The sequence below is a fragment of the Callithrix jacchus genome, chromosome 6 (genome assembly GCF_049354715.1).
Source record: "Callithrix jacchus isolate 240 chromosome 6, calJac240_pri, whole genome shotgun sequence".
Taxonomy (NCBI): domain Eukaryota; kingdom Metazoa; phylum Chordata; class Mammalia; order Primates; family Cebidae; genus Callithrix; species Callithrix jacchus.
In genome coordinates, this window is record NC_133507.1 from 139,719,462 (window position 1) to 139,742,004 (window position 22,543).

General features: G+C 54.0%; 1 protein-coding gene across 42 annotated transcripts in view; it reads right to left on the reverse strand.

Annotated features, from left to right (window-relative positions):
- TNS1 (tensin 1) overlaps window positions 1-22,543 on the reverse strand; it is a 241,793-nt gene that overhangs the window by 119,216 nt on the left and 100,034 nt on the right. For 41 of the 42 annotated variants that reach the window (XM_078328472.1, XM_078328470.1, XM_078328468.1 and 38 more), the window contains one exon: window positions 1,881-1,922. Coding sequence is in view for 22 of the 42 variants with exons in the window: in XM_078328455.1 (XP_078184581.1) it covers window positions 1,881-1,922 (42 nt within the window). In the remaining 20 variants the exon portion in view is untranslated. Of the gene's footprint in view, window positions 1-1,880; window positions 1,923-20,641; window positions 20,695-22,543 lie in introns of those variants that run through there. The other variant, XM_078328459.1, reaches the window with a different exon arrangement.

Sequence of the window (22,543 nt, forward strand, 5' to 3'; positions counted from 1 at the left end):
CGCCCAGGGAGCGGGGAGGCTGGGATGCGGAAGGAGGAGGTCTAACTCCCGCCCTTCACCGCAGGAGGCAGTCTGGTGTCACAGGCATTTCACCACCAGGCGGTTGATCCAGCCTCCTCGGAGGGCAGAAACCCCTGCACAGGTGGGACATGTCAGAGAGACAGGCAGCCTTGCTCAGGCAGGAGTCTCTTCTGGATTCTAACTGCAGTCCCTCCAGCTGGAATGCCAACCTATTCCCTTTTGTCCCAACCTTTGACCACTCTTCATGTAAACAAAGCTCATGAGACTCCCAGCAGCCAGACATCTAGCTTCTGCCCAGTGGTCCCTAAACCCTGGACCCCCAGCCTCATAAAGCAGCCAAGGACATTCTGTTCTTAGCCACAAGGTGGGAGTTCAGCTGGAATCAGGAGAAATGTACACTCACCCCTCCCCGCCCACCCTCCTCGGGCTCCCATGGTGTCCCTCTGCAATCCAAGCACAACTTCTTGCTGGCGGTTCCAAGCCAGACTGCACTCCACCCCCAGCTCCCACTGTTGCCAGATGACCCTCAACTGGGCTCCGTGTGAGTAACACTCCGCATCTGCAGCAGCAGGGGTGGGCAGCGCTGAGGCCTGCAAGGGCCTGACCCTAGTGAGACCAGGGAAGGAGGGGCCCCTGGAAAGAAGGTAAACAGCCCCAGCAGGGCCCGAGCCAGAGTGCGCAGAGCACTGACACTAAGAGTCCCAAGCAATTCTGTGCTTCAGTTCACTCCATCACCACCCCGAATGTGGAGGGAGGGACAGGAAACATTCATCAGCATGGAGGGGGCCTTTGGAGCATCTCATCCAACCCCTCTCTTCAACAGAAAGGAAAACTGAGGTCCAGAAAGAAACAGGATGGGACCAGCCCCTTGTCACACAGCAAGTGGGTACTGATGAAAGGAAAAAGAATGTGGCCTGACTGAGTGCCCAGTGTCTGGGGCTGAGCAAGTCACCGCAGAGGTGTGTGAGGTACCTACAACTGTCTGGGTCCCAGAACAGCCTTGCCCTGCCCCCAGGCTCCTGCCAACATCAGTACCACCACAGGCACCTCCACAGGCTGATCCAATTGTGCCCGCATGGTGCCCCTCCGAGACACATTCATACACCTGTGCAAAGGCACACATGTGCACAAGGATAGCCCCCTTCCTTCTCCAGCAGCCCGCAGAGCCTTGTCTGTCTCCAGGGACGTGATGGGGAGGAAGAAAACCTCTGAAGGGCAAGAAAGTGGTGAGAGACAGGGAGGAAGAGTGCCCAGTGTGCCAAATCAGCCCAGTTGGCATCAGGGTGGAGCAGGGCCCTCTCTACAGCCCACAACTCACAAGGATCCCGCCCCAGTCCAGGCTACAATGCAGGCCTGATTCCACGGTGAGGGGAAGAGGAATGAGGGAATGGAAAGGGCGCAAAGCAAAGCAAAGCGGCTTAGAGGCGGAACAGAGGTTGCCTGCAGGGAGAAACTGCCCAGGTGAATGGACTCTGAGGGTCATTCCCTGCCTCCGGCCCAGGGCTGCCTGACCCAGGACCAGGCAGGCAGAAGGAGATGCCACGGCAGCCCCTGGCCCTCTGAGTCCTGGGACAACAGGCACCTGGCCAGGCCTGGAGACACATAAGATGGCCTTTTATGGGTTTTTCTAAGGACGTAAGTCTCAAGGTTGGAAATAGCAGGCCCTGCATCTCATCAGAAGGGGCCTAATGACTCATTTCCTCCCAGGCCTGCTTCGGCCGGGGAGGTCGACCCTCCTCCTCCACCTAATTGCCCAACACCCCAGCTACCAACATATATGGATCTAAAGAAAGCTGCAGCTGGGAGCTGTGGAAGGAGGGTAGGCAGGACTAGCAGGGCAAAGAAGGGCTGTCACTCACCACCAGCTCATGGTTGGATGGAGGAACGCAGGGGGCAGCCACCTGTGGAAGGAACAGAGAAAGGGCAGGTGAGCATCTCTCAACTCCAGAGACAGCCAGCACCTCCTGAGGTCACCCCATGCCCCCACCCCGTTCCCTCACACGCACTGACACCTTCTGGGTCGAGAGTTCTTCAGCAGACTATGCAGCAACATGGAAAAAATGCTCCAGCAATAATGCCTGGAAAGGGAGCAGGGGCCGCAGAAAGCAAAAACGAAATGAGCATCACAATTAAAATTCTGTGACAAATATGCAGATGCTGGAAGACTGGAGGTCACTGCACTGGCATTTCAATAATAGAGGCTTCAGGTAAGAAGAGAAGGATTTTTTTGTTTTGTTTTGTTTTGTTTGCTTTATGTCCTGAATTTTCTACAATATGGTAAAATTCATTTTACATTTTTTTTAAAACTGTGATTAGGACCTTCAGAAAAGGGAGAGTCACCTCCTCGGTTTTCCCCAATGCTAAGGGATCTCACCCAAAGGTCAGAGCTGCAGAAGACTCCTACCAGCTCTGGCAGTTTCCCAGAGCACGTAGGCAATGGGTAGGCAAAGGGACCCACCAGCCCTTCCAAGAAATAGGTTATTGCAGCTAATATATGTGGAAGGCTTGGAGAGGCAGAAGCACCCTCTATGAATGAGCTGTCATCTTCACCAGCTTCGTGATCCTCATCTTCCTCTCTGAACCAGAGAAGGAGATGTCAACTTGGACCTCCAGACAGAGGGAAGAAGGGAAAGGGGGAGAGTAGAGAGGAAGAATGCAGGGGGAAGGAGAGAGCAGAGGGGAGGGAGGGAGAGGGAGGAGGAGAGTAGAGGGGAGGGAGGGAAGGCTCCATTGCTCCCTTCCCTGAGATAACATTCCCCTGGCCAGGCCTGGCAGCTGAGCCATTACCCTGACAATTAGCAGGGGCATTTATCAGAGACTGAATGTGCTCCTTTTTTCTAGCCAGGACACGTTTTTCTTGGAGCTCAGTCCTCAACCTTGGCTCCAATTCCCGACCTGAACACCAGGCAAGGGGCCCAGAGAAGGCACAGAGGGAGACTCTCCCTCGGGCATGAGGCTATCTGGAAACAATCCGTGGATGCCCAAAGTGGGGGTAGCTGCCTCCCCCAGACAGTAAGCAACCCCTCCCCAACTACCAGCCTGGTGGAGTGGTGGCAGCAAGAGCCCTCAGCCCAGCCCCAGCTGGTACTGACTGGGCATAATGGGCACCTGAGCGGAGCCCTCCTTTCAGCTGACCACATGCTGTCATCCCACCAGCCCAGGGATACCCCAGGCTTGACACACCAGCCCAGACAAGGATAGTACCTGTGGGGCAGGGTTCCCCAAGCTCTGGAAAGGGCAGAGGTGGCATTCCTGGGTTCTTGACACAGTCAGGCTACAAGTCATTCTCCAGCAAAGAGGCCCAAGTGGAGACCTAGCATTTACTCCCCTTGCTCCACAGAATTCTAGGACTGGTGGGAGAATCACAGGGGGCCGAAAAGAGCCAACAACAATAATATCCAATACTACTGAATGTGTACTGGATCACAGGCATGATGATAGATGCTCTACCTCGTTAACATTTTTAACCCTTTCAACAACCAGTAAGGTGGATACTACTGTTATTCACCCAGCCACGGTGTGCCGGGCATGGAGAGATTCAATTGCCTCAGATGACACAGCTGATAAGTGGCTGCGATTTAAGCCAGTCCCAAGATGAGATGCGAAGGGAAACTAATCATTTGTGGTCCCAATTTCGGGAGAATGAGGAGACAAAGGCAAAACAGAACTGCCCCAGAAGCCCAGGGTCCTTAATTCACACTAGCATGGGGCTATGAGTGACTGTTTTAGAAGAGGCCCCTGGGGGACAGAGCCCAGGGCTTGGGGAGAGGGTGCCAGGGTAACAGACTGGGAGGAAAGGTAAGGTCCCCAGAGCTGGCTGTGGCCTACAGGGCTCTCTGCTTGTCCTGCCTACAAGACTAGGCCTCAGCTAGAGGGGACACTGCTGTCCCTGCCAAGCATGGCATCGAACCCTGCTCTGGGGACTGGGTGGTTTCAAGGTCATGGGCCAGGGCCCCAGGGTGCCTTCTCCCAACCCATTCTGTCACCACAGGTCCCTTAGTCCCGGGGGAGGGAGTACAATTCCCAGGACAGCACCCTTGCTGTGTTCCTTTCTTCTGAGCTTGGGCTGAGCAGGGACCGCTAGCCAGGCTGAGCTACAAAAGGACTGGCTGATGCCTGCCGCTGCCAGGGCCCCAGCCTCCAGCAGCCCCCTCCCTCACAGGAGGTGGGTTTCTGCACTCCATTTAGAAGCTGAGGATTGGGAGAGGGAGGGAGGCGGTTCTGGCTGCATTGTGAAGCAGGAGCAGAATAAACAGGTGTTCTCTGAGATGAAAAGGAAGGTCTCCCACCCAGACCCCCTCTCAGGAAGTGGACAGGAGGGGGCCCAGAGATCCTGGCTGCAGGTCCCTTCCCTGGCTTCCCAAGGTAGAGGCACTTCCTAAGAACCTGGCCTTGCAGGGGAACTGTCAATCTCCAGCCCAAGGGCCCAGTGCCTGGGTGCCCCCTCGTGGCCTGCTGCCCCCTGCGGCGTCCTCCCTCCTTCGTCCACAGCCGCGCATCCCAGGCCCACTGGCCGGCCAGCCCACTGACTCTGTTGTGTGTTTCAATGTTTCTTGTCTCTCTCTTTTTTTTTAAGCAGAGAAATGTTTCCTTAAAAGGCTCTTGCCTTTCCTCTGACACCCTGGCCCCTGGCCACCCTCTCAGGAGCCCGGAATGTGCCAGGGGGAGCCAGGGCCCCCTGCCACTCTATGACCCATGCCCTATGGGGGCCACAGGTAAGGAAGCCTCCCTCTGCAGAGGAGCAGATGCTGGGGGGGCTCTAGGGGGTCTCGGTACCAGCTCTGTCATAGGTTCACCTCCCAGGGCTGTCAGGGCAGGATTCCAGGACTCAGACCCAGAAACTCAGCCTCAGGTAAGCCCCCTTCCCCCAGTAGACCTCAAGCAAACCATTTAGACATTGGGGACTGACAGGGTGTCCTGCGCAGTCTTTTCACTCTGAGTAATATAGGAGTAAAAGTCACAGCGGCAAATGAATTCCCACCACCCTTGCTCTGTGCCAGGCACTGTTCTCAGCACTTGGCATTAATTAACTCATTTAATTCTCATAACAATGCTGAGTTCTATCATTATTACCCCCATTTTGTGGATGGGAAGACTGAGGCACATAGAGGTTAATGAGCTGGAGGGAGGCAGAATGCAAAGTCAGGGTCTGGCTCTGGAGACGTGCCCTTGTCCCCTATGCTAGAAACACTCACGTCCACAGACAGAGCCATCCACAGCCACAGGAACAGTGCTCATGGAGTGGGTGCACTACATCTACACTCAGCTCTTTGCTCACGCTAACCAAAGCTTAGTTACTGTACCAAGCCCTCTGCTCTCATTGGATGCTATTACCTCCATTTCACAGATGAAGAAACTAAGGCACAGAAAGGTTAACAATTTGCCCAGCACTGCAGCAGAGCAGTCTGGCTCTGGAGGCTGCAAGGTGGAGCCCCGCGGGTGTGTCCATAAAGAAACAGTTCTTTCTGAATACGGTTCATCTGCTCATAACTGTTATACCAGTGTGACTCTCATTACACACCTAAGTGTTTATGCTTACGAAAATATATGCGCTATTATTGCCTATTTCATTATATAAATGACCTATGAAATGTTCTGTCATGTGTTTACATGTTTCTCAAGCAAACTCCCTTTTAAAAATGTAAATAAATATCCTTTAAAGAATGTTTTTCCAAAATTATATCTTTGAGATTTTAACATTTGGGATGATGGCATTCAGGATAGTGTCTTTGCGGATGATGATCAGCTCCCGCTGGGAGGAGGGCATCTGCAGGTGGCATCTCGGCCTGTGGACTCCAGGCCCTGCTCTGTACATCAAGAGGAAACCCAGGCATCTGCCTAGCACTGCCCCTCTCACCTCACAACCTTGCAGGTGGCAGGACCAGGGCCCCAACTGGGTGACACTCCTGTCCCCAGGCCCCAAGAAAGAGCCAATGTCTCAGCCTTGATTATGTAAAATCCCAAACTCCTAAACTTGCCCAGCTCTCCAAAGGTGCTTCCCACACATGCTCACATTCACCTGGCACCTGGGACTAGCGAGAACAGCCTTGCCCCCAGCTTAAACGAGACCCACGTACCTCTGGGAATTGAGCAATTCATATAAGACTGAGTGGAAAAGGAGTCTCCCCCCCACCATCTCTTGCTAGTCCCGTTTTTTGTTTTTAATTTTTTTTGACTGTGGCAAAATGCACATAACATTTACTATTTTAACTATTTATACTATTTATAAGTGTATTTGGTGGCATTAAATGCATTCACGGTAATGATAATGGTTATTATCATTATCCATTTCTAAAACAATTTCATCATCCCAAATGTCCTCACACTCATTAGCCCTCGTTTCCCCCTCCCCCAAGCCCCTGGTAACCTCTAATCTACTCTCTTTTTTCGTGAACTTGCCTATTCTAGGTACCTCCTATAAGAGGAGTCATGTAATATTTTCCCTTTGATACCTGGCTTATTTTACTTAGTGTTAGAGGCTGAATTCTATCTCCTCCCTCATATATTAAAGTCCTAACCCTCAGCAACCTCAGAATGTGACTGTATTTGGAGACAGGGTCTTTAAAAAGGTAACTAAGTTAAAACGAGGCCCTAATCCAATCTAAATGGTGTCCTTATAAGTGGAAATGGGGACACAGAAATGTACCGGGGAAGACAGTGTGAGGACGCCGGGAGAAGGCAGTGTCTCCAAGCCAAGAGGAGCAGCCTCTGGAGAAACCAACCCTGCTGATACCTTGATCTCAGCCTCGGGATTCCAGCCTCCAGAACCAGAAGAAAATCCATTTCCATTGTTTAAGCCACTCAGTGTACAGTGTTTGTTACGGCAGACTAGTGCCCTTAGCATCATATTTTAAAAAGTCATTGCTGTTGTAGAATGTGTCAGAACTCCCTTCTTTTCGAGGCTGAGTACTGTTCCATTGTACGGATGACACTGCCTCGTGTTTTCCAATCCTCTGTCCATGGACACTTGGGTTGCTTCTAGAGTTCTTTGCTGACACCTACTTTGCATCCCTGCCCCAAAATATACATAGGAGGGAAGGAAACTGGGGTTTGTAGAGCATCCACTGTGTGTCTCTGGGCTGGGTGCTTTACATACCTTATTTTAAGTGATCTTCTTGACAAGTTTTTCAGGTAAATGGGCTTGGAGAAGTTAAGCAATTTGCCCCAAGTGGAATAACTAGGGGTAGTCATTGTGGAGGAAGCAGACGTGTTCTTTGCTAAGATCTCTGCCTGGCAGGCACCATTCGAAGCTTTTGTGTATACATCGCTTCACTCCTCACAACCACCCACAAGGCAGGTATTAACATCCCCATCCTCAGGGTCTCAGGCAGTCCTCTCAATAATCCTGCCAGACCAGAGAAGGCACCGCTTCCAAAGGACGGTGTCAGGGCTGTCACTTGGGTCTGCCAGACTCAAACAGCTGCCTTGCCCCATCTGTCATGCTGCCTCTACAGTGGGACGGGGTCCATGTTGTGGCAGATGTGCCAGAGCTGTGGGATCACAGAGAAGTCAGGGGTCCCAGGCAGGCTCCACAGAGCAGGGGCACCTGAGCCAGATATGGAAGATGCACTGCTTCTGTTCATCCACTGCATGTCTCACCCACTACCCCTGAAGGCCCCGAGGGCAGGCAGCACATGGGTCATTTCCACTGAGAAGTGCCATGCCTGGCTCAGAGCCTGGTGCTCACTTGGAAAGTGGATCAGGTTTTGAAAGGTGGAGACGGGAAAAGGACATTTGGGGGTAGGAATAACACATGAAAAAGCACAGAGGTAGGAATGTTTGGCATGTTGAAAGAACCACTAGAAGTCCCCTTTGGCTGGGACACAGGATGGGTGAAGGAAAGGAAGAGGAACATTGAAGTGGGCATTGGAAGGGATGAAGGGAAGAAGGATGGCACAACTGTCTTTCTAGGCTTGACCATGGGCAATCTTGAATGCCCAGTGAAGGAGTTAAACTTTTAGCTGCTGGCACCAGGGAGACTCTCAAGGCACTTGAGTGAGAGAGGGACCAGGCTGAAACTATGCTCCAGATAAGGATGTCCTGGAGTAGGGTCTGGGGTCGGTGAAGGGTGGGGAGTTTAAGGCAAGCAGAGATGTATAGTCACATTGCTAATAACAACAAGGGGAAGGAGAAAGTGGGGGAGAAGAGGACCCTATAACCCAGAGACAAGAGGCCACCAGGCACCCTAAAACCTAAGGGCTCCCCACTCCACCCCAACAAAACACACATTTGCACTGACCCCCACCCGCAGCCTCAACCTCTCTTCCTCCCTCTGGGCCCTGCCCCAGGAACCTCTGGCCAGGAGGCAGACAGATTCTGAGCCGTGGCCACTGAGGCAGTACCAGAGGGGTCAAGAAAAATCCAGACGATGATCCCAGAAGGCCCCAGTCTCCATGCCCATGATAAGGAAATAGCCATCAGGAGAAGCCAGTCCTGCTGATACCTTGTTCTCAGACTCTGGACGAGGTGACCCTCCTATCTGTGGATAGTCGAGCACTTCAGGGCTCACACCATGAGTCCACTGGAACTCAGGAAGGCCCCAGACAGCCCCTTCAACCTGGCAAGTAGTGAGGCCCAGGGGAGCAGGCCAGCTGTTGGCCTGGCAGCCAGGGAGGGAGGCAGGCCTCCTTCAGAACTTGAGGATGCTCAACAGACAGTGAGCTGCAAGAACGCCAAGGCCATGGAGGGAAGGCCTGGGGACAAGAACAAGGCTGGCCTTGGAAGGGCCAGAGGTCTCAAGGGTCTCAGCACAGCTCAAAGACACTGGCCTCCCAGGCTGAGCCTCAGACCCTCGGAAGGAAGGATCCTGGAGAGGAGGTGGCCACTGCCCCAGCCCATTTCCTCCCCAGGCCTGTGCCCTCCCCACGGGGCTGCTGGCCTTCACCAGGGCTTGCTCCAGCCTCCCCAGTCTGCTAAGCTGTTTCCTTCCCTTATATAGAGTTCTGTGAGGACCAGGAAATGAAGCTCATCGAGTTCCTGGAGGCAAGAAGGGGCCTGTTCCCAGCGACACCGAGCCAGGGCACACATGCCCGAGCCCTGAGTGTCCCTCCAAAGACGGTGGAGACAGGGAGTGGGCCCTGCCCTTTCCCCAAACCCAGCACAGGCTGGGACCCAGAACCTGGAGCAGAGAGGACACAGGGGAGTCCCAGAAGGCTGACTCGACCCTGTCCCCAAGGCTCCAGGCCCTACCCCTCCCTAAATCCTCCTGAGCCCAGCTCCTCTTAGATCACTGGCCCCATCAACCTGTCCCCAAAGCTCCAGCTGCCCACTGCTTCCTCCTCCATTTCCTCCTCTTGTCTCAGGATGCTCTTCCCTCAACACACTCACTGACCCCCCCGCCCACTGCCAGGCTCCTTGTCCTGCAAGGCACTTGAGATGGGCCCTCCAGACAGGCGAGTTCCTCTTCAGACAAGAACCTCCCACCTCTAATCACACCCACTAACAGAGCAGCTGCCCAGCTGCACGTAAGGGCCACTCAACAACCAGACCCAAATGAAGTAGGGAAGAGCAGGTATGCCTGGCCCTTCAGGAGACTGCGGAATGTGGAATTCAGGGCAGCTTCAGTCAGAAGGCCCTGACAACAGCAAGGGGGACTCGGGGGAACCAGCAGGCCAAGCTACAGGACCCATGGGCTTCCCACCCACTGAAGCCAGCCACTCCAAGCCAGCCTGGAAGAAGGCACAACACCATGGCACCCAGATGGGTGCACCCCAGGTGAATACAGGGAGTCTTCTCTGAAGATTTCCCGCCAGACAACCCAAGCAGGGATCTCGAGGGCCCTGGCTCAGGGTCCACACTCACCCACACCTGGAGTCAGGGAAGCTGGGTGAGGTGAGGCTGCACACTAGGCCAGACTTCTTACGAGCATGTGCTGATGAGTGGGGAGGTCAGAGGCATGGGGTTCAGCAGAGCTGCCCTAAGCACCTACTGCACGCCAGACCCAGGGAGCACAAGAGAGCAAGCTAGGGGGGGCAGGGTGAGAGGGTCCCCGCAACAGGCAGGACCACAGGGAAGTACCAGCAGGGGTCAGAGAACACAGAGGGGTGGGGCCTCATCAGCATCTTGAATTAATGACCCTGCCCACAATCAGCCACCTCCGGGCCTTCCTGCCTGGCGTTGATAACCCCTGCCACCACCCCCAGCTCCACCCACCCCCCTTCCCTCAGCCCTCCACCCCAACCCCGGCCACCAAAGTTGTTCAAGCCAGAAGCCCAGATGTCTTCCTTCATTCTTTCCCCTCCCTTCCGCCAAGCCTGGGCAATTCCTCCTCCTAAATACCTCTCTGAGCCACATACACCCCTACCCTGGTCCTGTAAATCACAGAGAGGGTTGCAACACTGGTCTCCCTGCCCTCAGCCTCATCCCCTCCACCCCATTCTCCACTTGGCAGCCAGGGAGCTATTTCTAAAATGCATATCCAGCAGTGTCACTTCTCTGCCTAAAGTCCTTGCATAGCTCCCAGCTCACGGGAGAAAGTCCAAATGTCCTAATATGGCCGTCAGGCCCTTCAGGACCTGGCTACATCTCCTTCTCCAGTCCCATTTCTCACCTCTCCACCTCAAAGCCCTGGCTCGGGCTAGAGAAAATCACGTTCAGGTTAACTCTCATTCAATACTGCACACTGCTGAGGTAGGGGCTATCAGCCCATTTTAAAGATGAGGAAATGAGGCACTGAGAGGTTGCATTCTCAGCCCAAGGTCACACAACCAGTAAATAATGGAAATTGAACCAGGTTCCACGTGCCTGTGTCCAAAGCCTCGGCTCTGCCCAGGACTACTCTATGTTGCCCAGTCGGGGGTCACAGTCAGTTTCATGGAGAACATGGCCTGTGAGGTGGGTAGGGAGAAGAGATGCCAAGGTTCAGAGAACAGAAAGAGACCAGTTGACTGTGCTCAGGGCACACATGGCCAAATGGAGAAAGCAGGTCAGAGAGGCAACTCATGCCACACCGCACATGACCCGGAGGGCCAGGCTGAGGCCAATGTCCAGGGCCCTGGAGTGGCCTCATGTCCCCGGAGCCAGTGAGAAGGCCTGGGTGAGGCATGGGGCTGGAGCCTGAGAGTCTGGCCTGGAAGAGGCTCTGAGCTGGGCAGGGAGCAGAGGAGAGAGGTTAAGGCAGGGGCTCCCAGGAACACAAGAAGTTGGAGGGGCAGGAAAGTGGGGCAGTCAGAGCTGCTGAGGCACGCAGCTGGAGGACTGGGGGGAAGCCAGCTGCCATGCTAGAAGAGGAGGCATGAACAGGCAGTATGGAATGTAGGTTTCAGCATTGCCTTCTCTAACAACCCAAAGAGCAGGAAAACCCCACCGCTTCTCTCCGGCCTGTTCTGAAGCAGGGAGGCTGGGGGACAGGACCAGCAGCACAGAGAACGGAGCTTCTAGGAAGTTCCTAGAAGAGCTGCTCAAGGAAAGAGCTGTGGTCTGTGGTCGTGGTTCCAGTGGAACTCGGGTGAGAGGAGGTGACAGGCACAGGGAGTGAGACCACGTGTTCACTCAACAATGCCCACTGAGTGTACTCCATGCCAGGCTCCCAGCTCTGGAGACAGATGAAGGAGGATGGCCCCTGCCCAGGGGGGAAACTTGTGGCCCCGTGGGTGAGACAGGCATGTAAACAGAGAATTATAAAACAGCCCTGGTAATGCTATAATGGAGGTATGAAGGGGGCTAGGATTTCACTGGGATTCAAATCCATCTGTGTTTCCACCCAGAGGAAGGCTCCCCACCCCACCCCCTCACTTTCCACCAAGGGTTTCTGTTTCCAGATGGGAACTCGAAGGGACAAAAGTCTCTGACCTTAGCTGTGCTAGGACAGTAAGGCAGGAAGGGTGCATGGGAAAAAAATCTAAGAGCAATGGGAAAACCCAGGGAGCCAAAGGTCTCAGACAGTGCTGAGGACTGTGCCAACTGCCACGGGGACCTGTAAGAGTAGGCTGTGGGGGGCTGAGCCAGGCCCAAAATAGAGAATTCTGGGGCTAGGGCCACACGCAAATCCATGCAGCTATCAGAGACCCACACAGACATCAGCCCCTGTCTTCTTAAGCCAGACCATCGTCCATTTGCCAGCGAGGACAAGGGCGTACACACCCCTCCCCTTTCTACCTCTGCACAGTTACCTGCAAACCACAGGTGTCCACCTCCCTGCTTCCTAATTTCATGGATGCTGTTGATTGTATTTAGCATCATCAACTAAATAACAGTTTTTGAGGAGGGGGAAAGGCTACCTGAATTGTACTCATCAATCGTAAGGTGCATTCCAATTTCTGAAACATTAAAATGTTTTTTTAAAAAAGACATCCCAGATTTGAAGAAGTACCTGAAATTTGTGATTCTCCAGGTTCCCTAAGCTGCCTGTATCGCTACCCTATGTGGTGGACAAACAGGAAGTCCTTTCTGATGTCTACCTATCTCTCATTTTAAGAATTTAAGGGCCTAGCACGGTGGCTCACACCTGTGATCCCAGCACTTTGGGAGGCCAAGGCAGGCAGATCACAAGGTCAGGAGTTCAAGACCAGCCGAGCCAATATGGTGAAACCCTGTCTCTACTAAAACTACAAAAATTAGCTGGATGTGGTGGCGCACAGCTGTAGTCCCAGCTACTCAGGAGGCTAAGGCAGGAGAATCGCTTGAACCTGGGAGGCAGAGGTTGCAGTGAGCCAAGATCATGCTGTTGTACTCCAGCCTGTGTAACAGAGTGAGTGAGATTCCATCTCAAAAGAAAAAAAGGAAGAAAAGAAAAGAATGTAAGCCTGGCCAAAAGGAGGAAGAGAGTAGAAAGCAACTCAACTACATATTATCAGGAGAAAATCCCACATCCTCAAAGCTGATCTATGGCCTTATGTTCCCTGGACCCCCCAAAGGTCATTTTGTCTCATCGCCTGACTCCTGACAGTTTTGCACTAAAGCCAAACATGGTACCTGGGAGCAGATTCAGTTCTATGAGATTGTAACACCTTCTGTTTGCGGGTCCTCACTTCCAGATTCCTGAACACACCAAGAGGCCATGAGTTTCCAACCACAGGGTAAAAGGAGGGATAGAAAAAAACTTGGACTGGGAGTCAGGCATGGGCTCATATGCCAGTTTTGCTACAGACTGGCTATTGAGACCTTATTTAACTTCCCTGAGTGTCAGTTTGCCCCTCTGTAAAATGGGGATGAGATCATCTTTCCAGAGTGGCTGGAAGTACTCAATAAAGTTGATTTAGATGCCATCAGTAAAAATGTCTAGAACATAGAATAAGCTTAGGAGATGTTAGTTCCCATCTCTTTTAGCCTAGAGGTGATTAATGGCACTCTCTGAACCTCAGCATCCTCATTTACAGACTAGTAAATTCTATGCACCAGGCTTAGTTCTAAGCATCTCATGCATCTCAACGCATTCACCCCTGTGAAGCAGGTCCTATTCCTATCCCCATTTTACAGAAGAAACTGAGAAACAATACAGGGAGAAGAAGGAGCTGATTTTTAAGATCCCAGTCAACAAAAGTGTGAGACACTGTACAATGCAAGAAATTACCAGCAAAAAAAATCTACCGTTTTTCCTGAGCTCTGAATTCGTCCATGCATACGCTTCAGTTATCTGAAAATTCATTCATGTGGAAAACTCCTGGTCCCTAGATGGCAGCGACGGGAGGAGGCAGTGCAATTGCTATGCACAATTAGCGCGCATCAGGGGCTGGTGTTCTGGAACCCCATCTGCTCTGATGGACGAGGCTGCACCAGGAGCCCCCGGAAGCAGAACGTCCCGTGGGCAAGGCAGCCCAGCTCTCTGTTGCTCCTTGAAATCCATCTGGGGCCAAGTGGCAGGAAGCCCCCTCTCACTTCCAATTAGCAGGCAGCAGAGACTTGACGCACGGCCAGCACTGAAGGCCAGAGTAGGCCTGGCTGTCACCAGCATTGTTTGGCTCCATCTGACGCATATCCACCCCTCTGTAATGCTTCCTTGCTCCTGGGCAGACCTTAGAGATGCACGTATCTGAATCCAGGTCTGGAGGGGAAGGAAGAGGGCAAAGGGAGGGGCAGCAGAAGACATGGCTCCCTCTGGCTCAGAAAGCACTGAGAGATTTTTAAATGGACTGAAGACAAAGCTGGAATCAGCTACAGACCTGGTGACCCAGACACCGCAGCCCTGCATACACACAGCTCAAAACAGCCCAAGGCACACACACAGTGCACATGCCTGGCCACTGCCAGACACAGATGTAAAGTCACCCCCTGGTGCTTGGATCCCACCCCAAGCAGAGCCGCACAAACAGAAACATATCAGCACCACCGACACATGCACTGGCCCCAAGCACAGCTGATTCCAGGAAGCCAGAGGGGAAAGGAGCCCATGTGTAGAGACTGGGGCGGGGGGAGCATAAGCCAGCAGACGTGGCGGGGGTACAAGAGCAGCCCAGCGCCCCTGAAGCACACCCAGACTTCTGAGCTCCTTTCAAAGTGCCCACTGCAGCTGGGCAAGCAGCGAATTCCCATCTGAGCCCCACTCATCCTTCTGGAACAGCAGGTGAAGGGATAAGGCACACGGGCAGAACCTGGAGGGGAGGTGTCAGAAATGGAAGAGCAGGTGCACAAACAACAGGGTGGAGCGGATAGGAGGATACGCCACCTGAGCATTATGGCGTGGAAGCACAGAGAGCTGGAATTTTAGGAACAGAGGTGGTGAGGAGGGGTAAAACAGAGTTTAGGACTCGGGACTACCGTATTGTATGAACATATACAAGGAACATGTACTTCAAACAGGCTATCTCATTTAATCCTTCCAACAACAGCTTCAATGAGCAATAGCCTCTTTTTCCATATGAGGCTACTGAACCTTATAGCAAAGCCATGTGTTGGTCAGGGTCACACAGTGAAGAGTGGTTGAGCTGGGACTCAAACCCACGACAGCCAGACTGCAAATCCTATACTCCTTGAGGCAAGCCAAGTCTCCTGAATGCTTAGAAGACAAGACAGAGCAGCAATGGGGTGGAGGAGGTGTGAAGGCATAGGTGCTGGGAGGGGCTGATCCGGAAAAGCATAGAGAGGCAGAGGGGATGAGGTATGGCACCCTGCTGGCCGGGGCCCCAGGCTCCTAAGGAGGACAGGGAGGGAGGAGCTCAGGCTGCTGTGACTCAGTGGCTGGGCCTCCAGGGAGAATTTCCGGAGCCCCAGACAGCTCTGCACCGTCTAGGAGCCACCTACCCAGCGGAGACACTGAGCTGTGTTACTCACGACTGTTACTCACTTTGCCTCTGAACCCCCGCCCCCAGCACATGACTTCCTCCCACTCTGTTCCCTCTGGGTGGCCAGGGGAGACAGTAAATCTTCCCCAGTCCCCTCCCTCACTTCACTGGCTCCAATCCTGCCAAGTGTACCCCCACCTGAGTCACTGGGACAGACAGGAGATTATGGCCAGCCTAACCCTGACAGCTGCTGCCCTCCACTCTGTTCCAAGAAACCAAGCTGCCTGGAGGAGTGGTCACTGGGAAAAGAACGTTTCAATCCCAGCACTGGAAGGACCTCCCCAGCCTTTCAGCTAGCATCCCAGCAGATGCCTGAAGAGCCAATAGGATCCCACCTCCATGCTGGACAGTTCTGCCAAAGGCCCCAAGAGTAGGAGCCTCTCTGTTCAGAAAGATCCATGGACTTGCAGAATTTCAGCACTGCTAAAAAGAGAGAACACCCCTAACTCAAACTTCTCCTTTCACAAGTAAGGAAAACAGAGTCCAAAAAGTGAAAGCAATTTGCCTAAAGTCACACAGAGCTGCCCTTCTTAAATCTTGTGCCAAGAGGGACTAGCAGGCCACCTGACACCCCTGCCACGGGTCCTTCTGCAGCACTACACAGACCCCTCTCTCTGTCCCAAGTCAGGGCAGGCCCCTGAAGTTAACTATTTCTCCCTCCTATTGCAAAGCAGCACTGAAGATGGGAGATCCGAAGGCAAGGTGAGGAGAGGGAGGAAGGAGCTGCAGCCAGACACTGATTACTAGGGAGGAATCACTTTCTAACATTGAAGGGGCATCAGACTCCAGGCCACCTACTCAGAACCGTCTGCCCAGGAGGCAGGGAAATGGGCTGCAGGCCCTCTGGAGGCTCTGGAGCTAAAGGGCCAGGCCCTCTGGCAGGAGATGATGGGAGGAATTCTTAGGGTCCCAGCTGGGAACTTGGGAGAGTCCTGGCCTCCTCTCCAATCACCTCTCCTCCCCCAGCCCCCACCCCTCACCCTGGCTCACCCCCGCTCTCCCAGGGCTCCAGCCTGGAATCCAGGCCTGACCACTGCCTCTGCTCCCACGCTCGGCTCAGCTCAGCCGGCCACAGCAGAGGCAGCCACATGTGTGGTGGTGGAAGCAGTTCGTGAGCCACTGATGAATTCCTTCTAAGCCTCCAAAGGAGCCTCATCTATCTCTTGTGTTCTCCCCTCTCACTCTGGGCAGTTGCACTCATCCCAGCCAAGAAAGAAACCCCTGCTGCCAGTCCCCTCTCTCTCCCTACACCAATAATAGTAATAACAATAATAAAAACAGCAACAACCATCACCAAGCTTTATGCTGCGGAGCCTGCGTGCCAGATCCAGTTCTGCTTGTTCCCTGAACTTTACAGATGAGCAAAGGGAAGCACTGGTGGGTCAGGTGAGTTGTTCATCATCATACAGCCTGCAAGAGGTGGGATCAGAATTCACACACAGCCCATGCCGCTGCAGAGTCTGTGAACTTGACCCCCTCATCACACTGCCTCATGAGAGGTCGCTGCTCTAGGAAATAAATGCTGCTGGAATCCCCTCTCCTTCATCAACACACAGTCCCTGAGCATCGGGAACATGGCAGGCACCTGGCCTTTGAGGCACTCAACATTCCATCTAGCTCTGGACAGGCAGACCCTCTCTGCACTCACCAGGCCATGTAGAGCCAGGCTGGGCATGGCTGCCTCTGAGCAAACAGGCTCCTCCACCCTGACTAGGGTACAAGGCTGTTCATTCATTCCTTCATTCATTCAACAAATGAGAACAACAAATGGAACACAGTGAGAGCCTATTGTGTTCCAGGTCCGATGATAAAGGAGGCCCTCAAAAAGATCCTCTCAGTGCCTTAAAAATATGAGCTGCCTCCAGTCTACCCTCACTCCTGCTTGCTGCAGTTCATCCATCCCAGGGCTATATATGAAGCCTTGCCAAGGATGGCCCTGTCCTAGCCTGAAAGATCTCCCAGGAAGGAGATTTCAGGGCCTCCTTGGCCTCCCAATCCAGGAGGGGAGGATGGTATGCTGGAAGGAAGCCCAGAGGGATCAGGGAGATGAAGAGACTTGGGAGAGGATTTCCCAGCCCCAGGGCTGAGGAATTTGAACATAGGATTCCAGGAACCCAGGCCCTGGCTTGAGGCCTGTCCCTAGGACTCCCTGCCCACTACAGCCTCCACAGTGGCCCACATGCCCTTCTTAAATCAGTTTCATCATGTCTTCCCTACATAAAACCCCCTGCCACTCCCCTCTTTAACCTGGCTCAGAATATCCCCACCCCTTGGGCCCCAAGCAACTCTTCCAGGCTCTCCTCAAAGCCATCCTTTCCCACACACATGCCATTTTAAGCTGCCATATGCTGTGAGTTTGCTCCCTTCCAGGCCCTGGGCTGAGAACTGTACAGATAGCCTCATTTCACATCCATGCTAGCACTGCAAGGTTGGAAATATGAACCCCATTTTACAGATGCAGACACTAAGGCTCAAACCAACGTAGCAGAGCTGGGAGGAGACCCACGCTTGTTATTGCTTCTTATTCTTACCTGCATGCAACTGGGCCTCTGTGCATGCCTTCCCCTCTGGCTGAAGAAGTCTTTGCCCCTTTTCCTCCCTGCAAAACTCCTTCCCAAACTTCAAAATCCATCTCAAACGGCACCCCTTCTCCAAAGCCTCCCCCACTCTGCCGCTCACGTGAGCTGCCTCCTGCTTGGCGTTCCCGCTGCGTTTTGCAGCAACACTCTGTCTACTCTCCTAGTCTCCCACTGGATCATGTCTCCCGGTCTTTCCAGCCTCATGTCCAGCACCTTGCCTGGCATAGGGTGGATGCCCTCAAAGGTTTTTAAAGTGAACAATCCAGCGGCCCCGTGTGCCCAGCTGGACTTGCCTGCTGCTGCACAGCCTCCACAGTGGGTCCACCACCACTGGCAATGCCCCGGGCCCAAGGAGCCAACCCCTGGGGCCAGCCCATCTCTGCCAACCCCAATCACAGCCCGAACCCCCCAGCACATGTCCCTGGGTGGAGGTTTCTCCCCATGCCAGCCCCCCTTCCTGGCTTGGCGGCCCCTCTCGTTCAACCAGCTCTGCCATTTCTGAGTCTCGGCCGGTGATTAGGGCCCTAATCAGCAGGACTTCCTGCCAGCGACTGCCAGAGGTGGGGGTGGGGCGGGGAGGGAAGCAAGGTCAATCCAAGGTGAAGTTCCACAGCCTTGGGACCGGGGGATGCCCAGTGAAGGCCAAGCGGAGATGGACTCACAGACTGCCAACCCCAGTACCTCTCCAGCCCTTCATTTACAGGCGAGGGCACTAAGTCCCAGTGAGAGAAGGGACTCAGGTGAGACTCCTCCAGAGACGAGGGACAGAGCCAGGCCTAGACTCAGATCTGCTCACTTGAGCACTGCTCTTCCACTGCCTGGACAAGATGGACCCCAGGGTAGAGCCCGTCTCTTCTGCTTCCCCTGAAGCCCTCTTCCTCACCTCTACCCTCTTCCCCAGCACCAAGCCCAGCACTGAGGTCAAGGTCAAGAGGCAAAGGTGAGGCCCACCTCCACATAAGCAATGGCCTAAAATTGGGCAGAGGTGAGCAGGGGCCGAGGAAGGGAAGCAAGACAGGGCCGGGCTGAGCTCAGGAATGCTCCCCAGCTGTCATCATCATCAACCCAAGCCCATTCTTTCTCCAAAAAAGAGCTTAATGCCTTTTGCAGCTGCAACTGGGCGGGCCAGGGGCCCGGAAATGGAGTTCACCCCCGACCCAGAGCAATCCCAGCCTCCCTGGGTGGGAACCAGGTTGGGTGGAGAATACAGCTTGGCAGGCCTTGAGGGCCGACCCCTGCTAATGAGGAATGTCAGGGGCACCGGAAAGCAGGGGACCCCAGAGAGGGCAGAGGCCTGGGATGGAGAGGGAGTGTGGCCAGGGGCCCTGCCCTTCCACGGGTTCAAAGCTGTCAGCTTATATGGCATGCAGGAAGAGCGGACATGGTTATCCCTACCCACTACCAACAACGGACTGAACTAAAGCTGCAACAAGAGGAATGTCAGCTAGATCTCAGGGGGACCTAGAGGGCACAAGCCACAATAATTTGAAGCAGTTATTTGGGGATCCTACTTCAAAATGTAGATGCCTCCTCTATGGGTATAGCCCACGGTCCAGGGCAGGCTTCCTAGAGGCCAGGCTAGGTCCTTGCTTGGCCTGGGAGTCTCCGGTTCTGTGACTCTCATCACGGCATGGGATGGGATCCAAGAAGGGGAGCTCAGGCTGGTTTATAATAATGCATCTTGTTTACGGTGATGGCAACCTACTCAGAGTTCTCTGTAAACACAGATCTGCATGGGCTCCCTGAACAGACAAGCGCTCCGGAGGGCCCCTCAGCTCCCTGCCTGCCCTCTAATCACAGAGAAAGAGAGACAGAGTGAGGGAAAAGAAGATTCTTCTCTGAGGTCTGATGCTAGGACCTCTTATGGGAAAATAACACCAGCATCTTCTCCATTCTCTGTTCCCATAATTATCTTCATCTTAGAGATGGAACAAGAAGACAAGAGAGAGGGAAGAACCATCACCACCACCAATCATAACAGTCATAACAATTACTAACCTTCACTGAGCACCCATGGGCCAGATACCACCCAAAGTGCTTTAAATAAATTAACTCATTTGATCCTCATAACTACACCTTGAAACAGGTACTATTATCCCATTTGACAGTGAGGAAACTGAGGCTCACAGAGGTTCAGTTCCTTGCGGAGACCACACGGCCGGTAAACTGAGTTGAGCCCCAGCAGTCTGGCACCAGACTCACATTCTCTGCCTCAAGACAGACCTCTCAGTCCAAGTCTAACAAATCCTCACCAGGCTCTGTCAAAACCCTTACCCCTCTGCCCTCCATCAGTCAGTCATCGGTGTTGAGCAGCACTCTGCCAAGCACAGCAAGGATCACCAGAGCAGCCAGAGGTACAGGCCTGCCCTCAAGGAGCTTGTGATCCAGCCAGAAGACAGGTGAGCAAACAGGAAATTTGCAAGGATCACAGAACACTGTGGCCCCCCCACACCCCGCCTTCTCTGCAGGAAGTCTAGAAAGGTCCTTGGGGGAAAGGGACCCAGGTCTGGGGCCCCCATAGTGGCCAAAGGGCCAAAATTCCACCCAGTCACTCCTGTGATTCCTCACCCCCATCAGCTCCCCAGGCCCCCGCCCTGCTGGGCCAGTCCCTCCTGCCTCCCACACCCAGGGCTGAGCTACAGGCTTCCAGCCCTAAAAAGGCAGGGACTGCAGAACCCAGACTAGCCCTGGAGGAGGCAGCGCCAAGGACTGGCTCAGGCCCACCCACCACCCCTCCCGCATGGGCCCCAGCTCCACAGACACAAGCCTCTCCCCTCCAGGGAAGGTGAGGTGGGCAAGTAGGAAGAGGGCAAGGCCACCAACCTGGGTAGAGGCTGCACTGGAGCTCTTTAGTCTCCAGCAACCTTCTGAATGGGAAAGAGCTCCAGGTCACTGGAGGGAAGGAAAGAGGGAAGGGCCAGTGTGACCTTGCATAATAGAAGTGGCACCAGGGGATGTGGGCACAGCCTACCAGGCTGGCCACCCTGCCACCCCACCCCCTTGTTCCAGCCTACTTGTGCCCATACCTCTGCATGCCTAATAGCCCTAGAAAGCTAAGAGCCATCTGGCCAGGGAGCTACTAAGCCAGGGGCCACTGGCAGATAGTAATGGGGACAAAGTCTAGGCCAGTCCTCCCAAACCCAGTCTCCAAAAATGACCCTCTTCCTCCATCCACTTCTGATTTGCGTTTTTTGGAGGCCAGTAACTGGAAGGGCTTTCCTGACTGTCTCCCTCTTCCCCACACCTCCAAACACATCCCTCAACTGGGTCTCAGTTTCCTGGGGTCAAGAGGCTTTGGCTCTAGAAATAAGTCAAGAAACCGGAACCACTGGCAACTGAGAGCCTTTGCCTGTTACCCTAGCTCCCACCCTGGTGCTCCAGGCTCATGGAACACTCAGGCCTCCTGTTCCTTCCCTGCATACCCCTCCCTCCATCACTGAGTCTCTTTCAAACCCCAGGAAAGAGTGTCATAATTAACCAGCCTCATGTAGTCCCTGGCTGGAGAAGAGGGACTGAAGCTAGACATTGGAAAGGACTTCCCTCTCAGATGAAGCCAAGACTGGGAGGGGGCTCCCCTGGTCGGAGGCAGTGGTTGAGTTGGGTGGTCACGATCTCCTACTGCGTCACCCTCTCTGGTCAGGAGAAAAGCGGGCACAGGCATCCACAGAGGGGCCATGGAGGAGGCTGGCTGGTATAGGAAGGATGGAGTCCAGGGTGGGTTTCAAGCCCACCCGGAAGCACTCATGGGCACTTTTTTCATGGGAAGCCCAAACCTGTTTGGTTTGGGGAAAGCTTTGTCCGAAGCCCCCTCTGGCTCTCCTCTCCCTGCCTACCTCAGAGCAAACAGGTTTGGAAAGGCTGGTGAGAGGTGACTCCTCCCCGACTTGCCCTCCTAAGAGGCCCTTGAGAGCAACTGCCTGGCCTCGCCTTACACCCTTCACCCCATGCCAGTTATACAAACCACTTGAAGCTGCCCAGACAACCCTGCATTATTTATGAAGGTGGAAACTGAGGCTCGAATGAGACCCACACCTGAGTTTTTCTCCATCTCAGATCTTGGCACTGCCCTCGGCCTACCATCTCCAGACTGGCTTAAGAGGCCTGTTTTGGGGACACCAAACTGGGCAGGGATCAAGACGCCCAATATCCTATCAGCCACCCCACGGCTCTTGCACACTGGCCCTAAATGTGCTCAACAGGGACCATCAGCTCTAACTGCAGGGGTTGGGGATGAGGCCTGTGGTGCTTGCTGTCGCCCCCACTCCACACTGTGACACAGCCCACTACAGGCAAGGGGAAGAGTGGGCCAAGAGGAATAGGAAGAGCCTCAGAACCTTTGCAGGAAGCAGCTGGGGGCGGGCCTGATGGGCAGTTGAGCCACGGGCATGAGGGAGGGGCACAGTTGCCAGGGCACAGCGTCAGGCTCTTGGTTCCTTATACATTGGCAGGAAGGAGGGGGCCCCTGGAGTGGTCTGTGCCCACACCCTAGGCCAGAGAACACAGCTTCCTGATCGCCCATTCTGGTGTCAGAGAATTCCCCAACTCCAAGAATCCCAGGCCCTCAGTATCCCAAGAGACCATCCAGGTCATTGCCTCTAACCACATCCCAGCCTAGGAATCCTTCCAAGCTGTTGTCCAGCCTCTGTCTAAACTCCCCCCAGAACAAGATACTCTCCACCTTACAAGGCAGCCCATCCTCCTACTGACCCACCAGGTTCTTAGGAA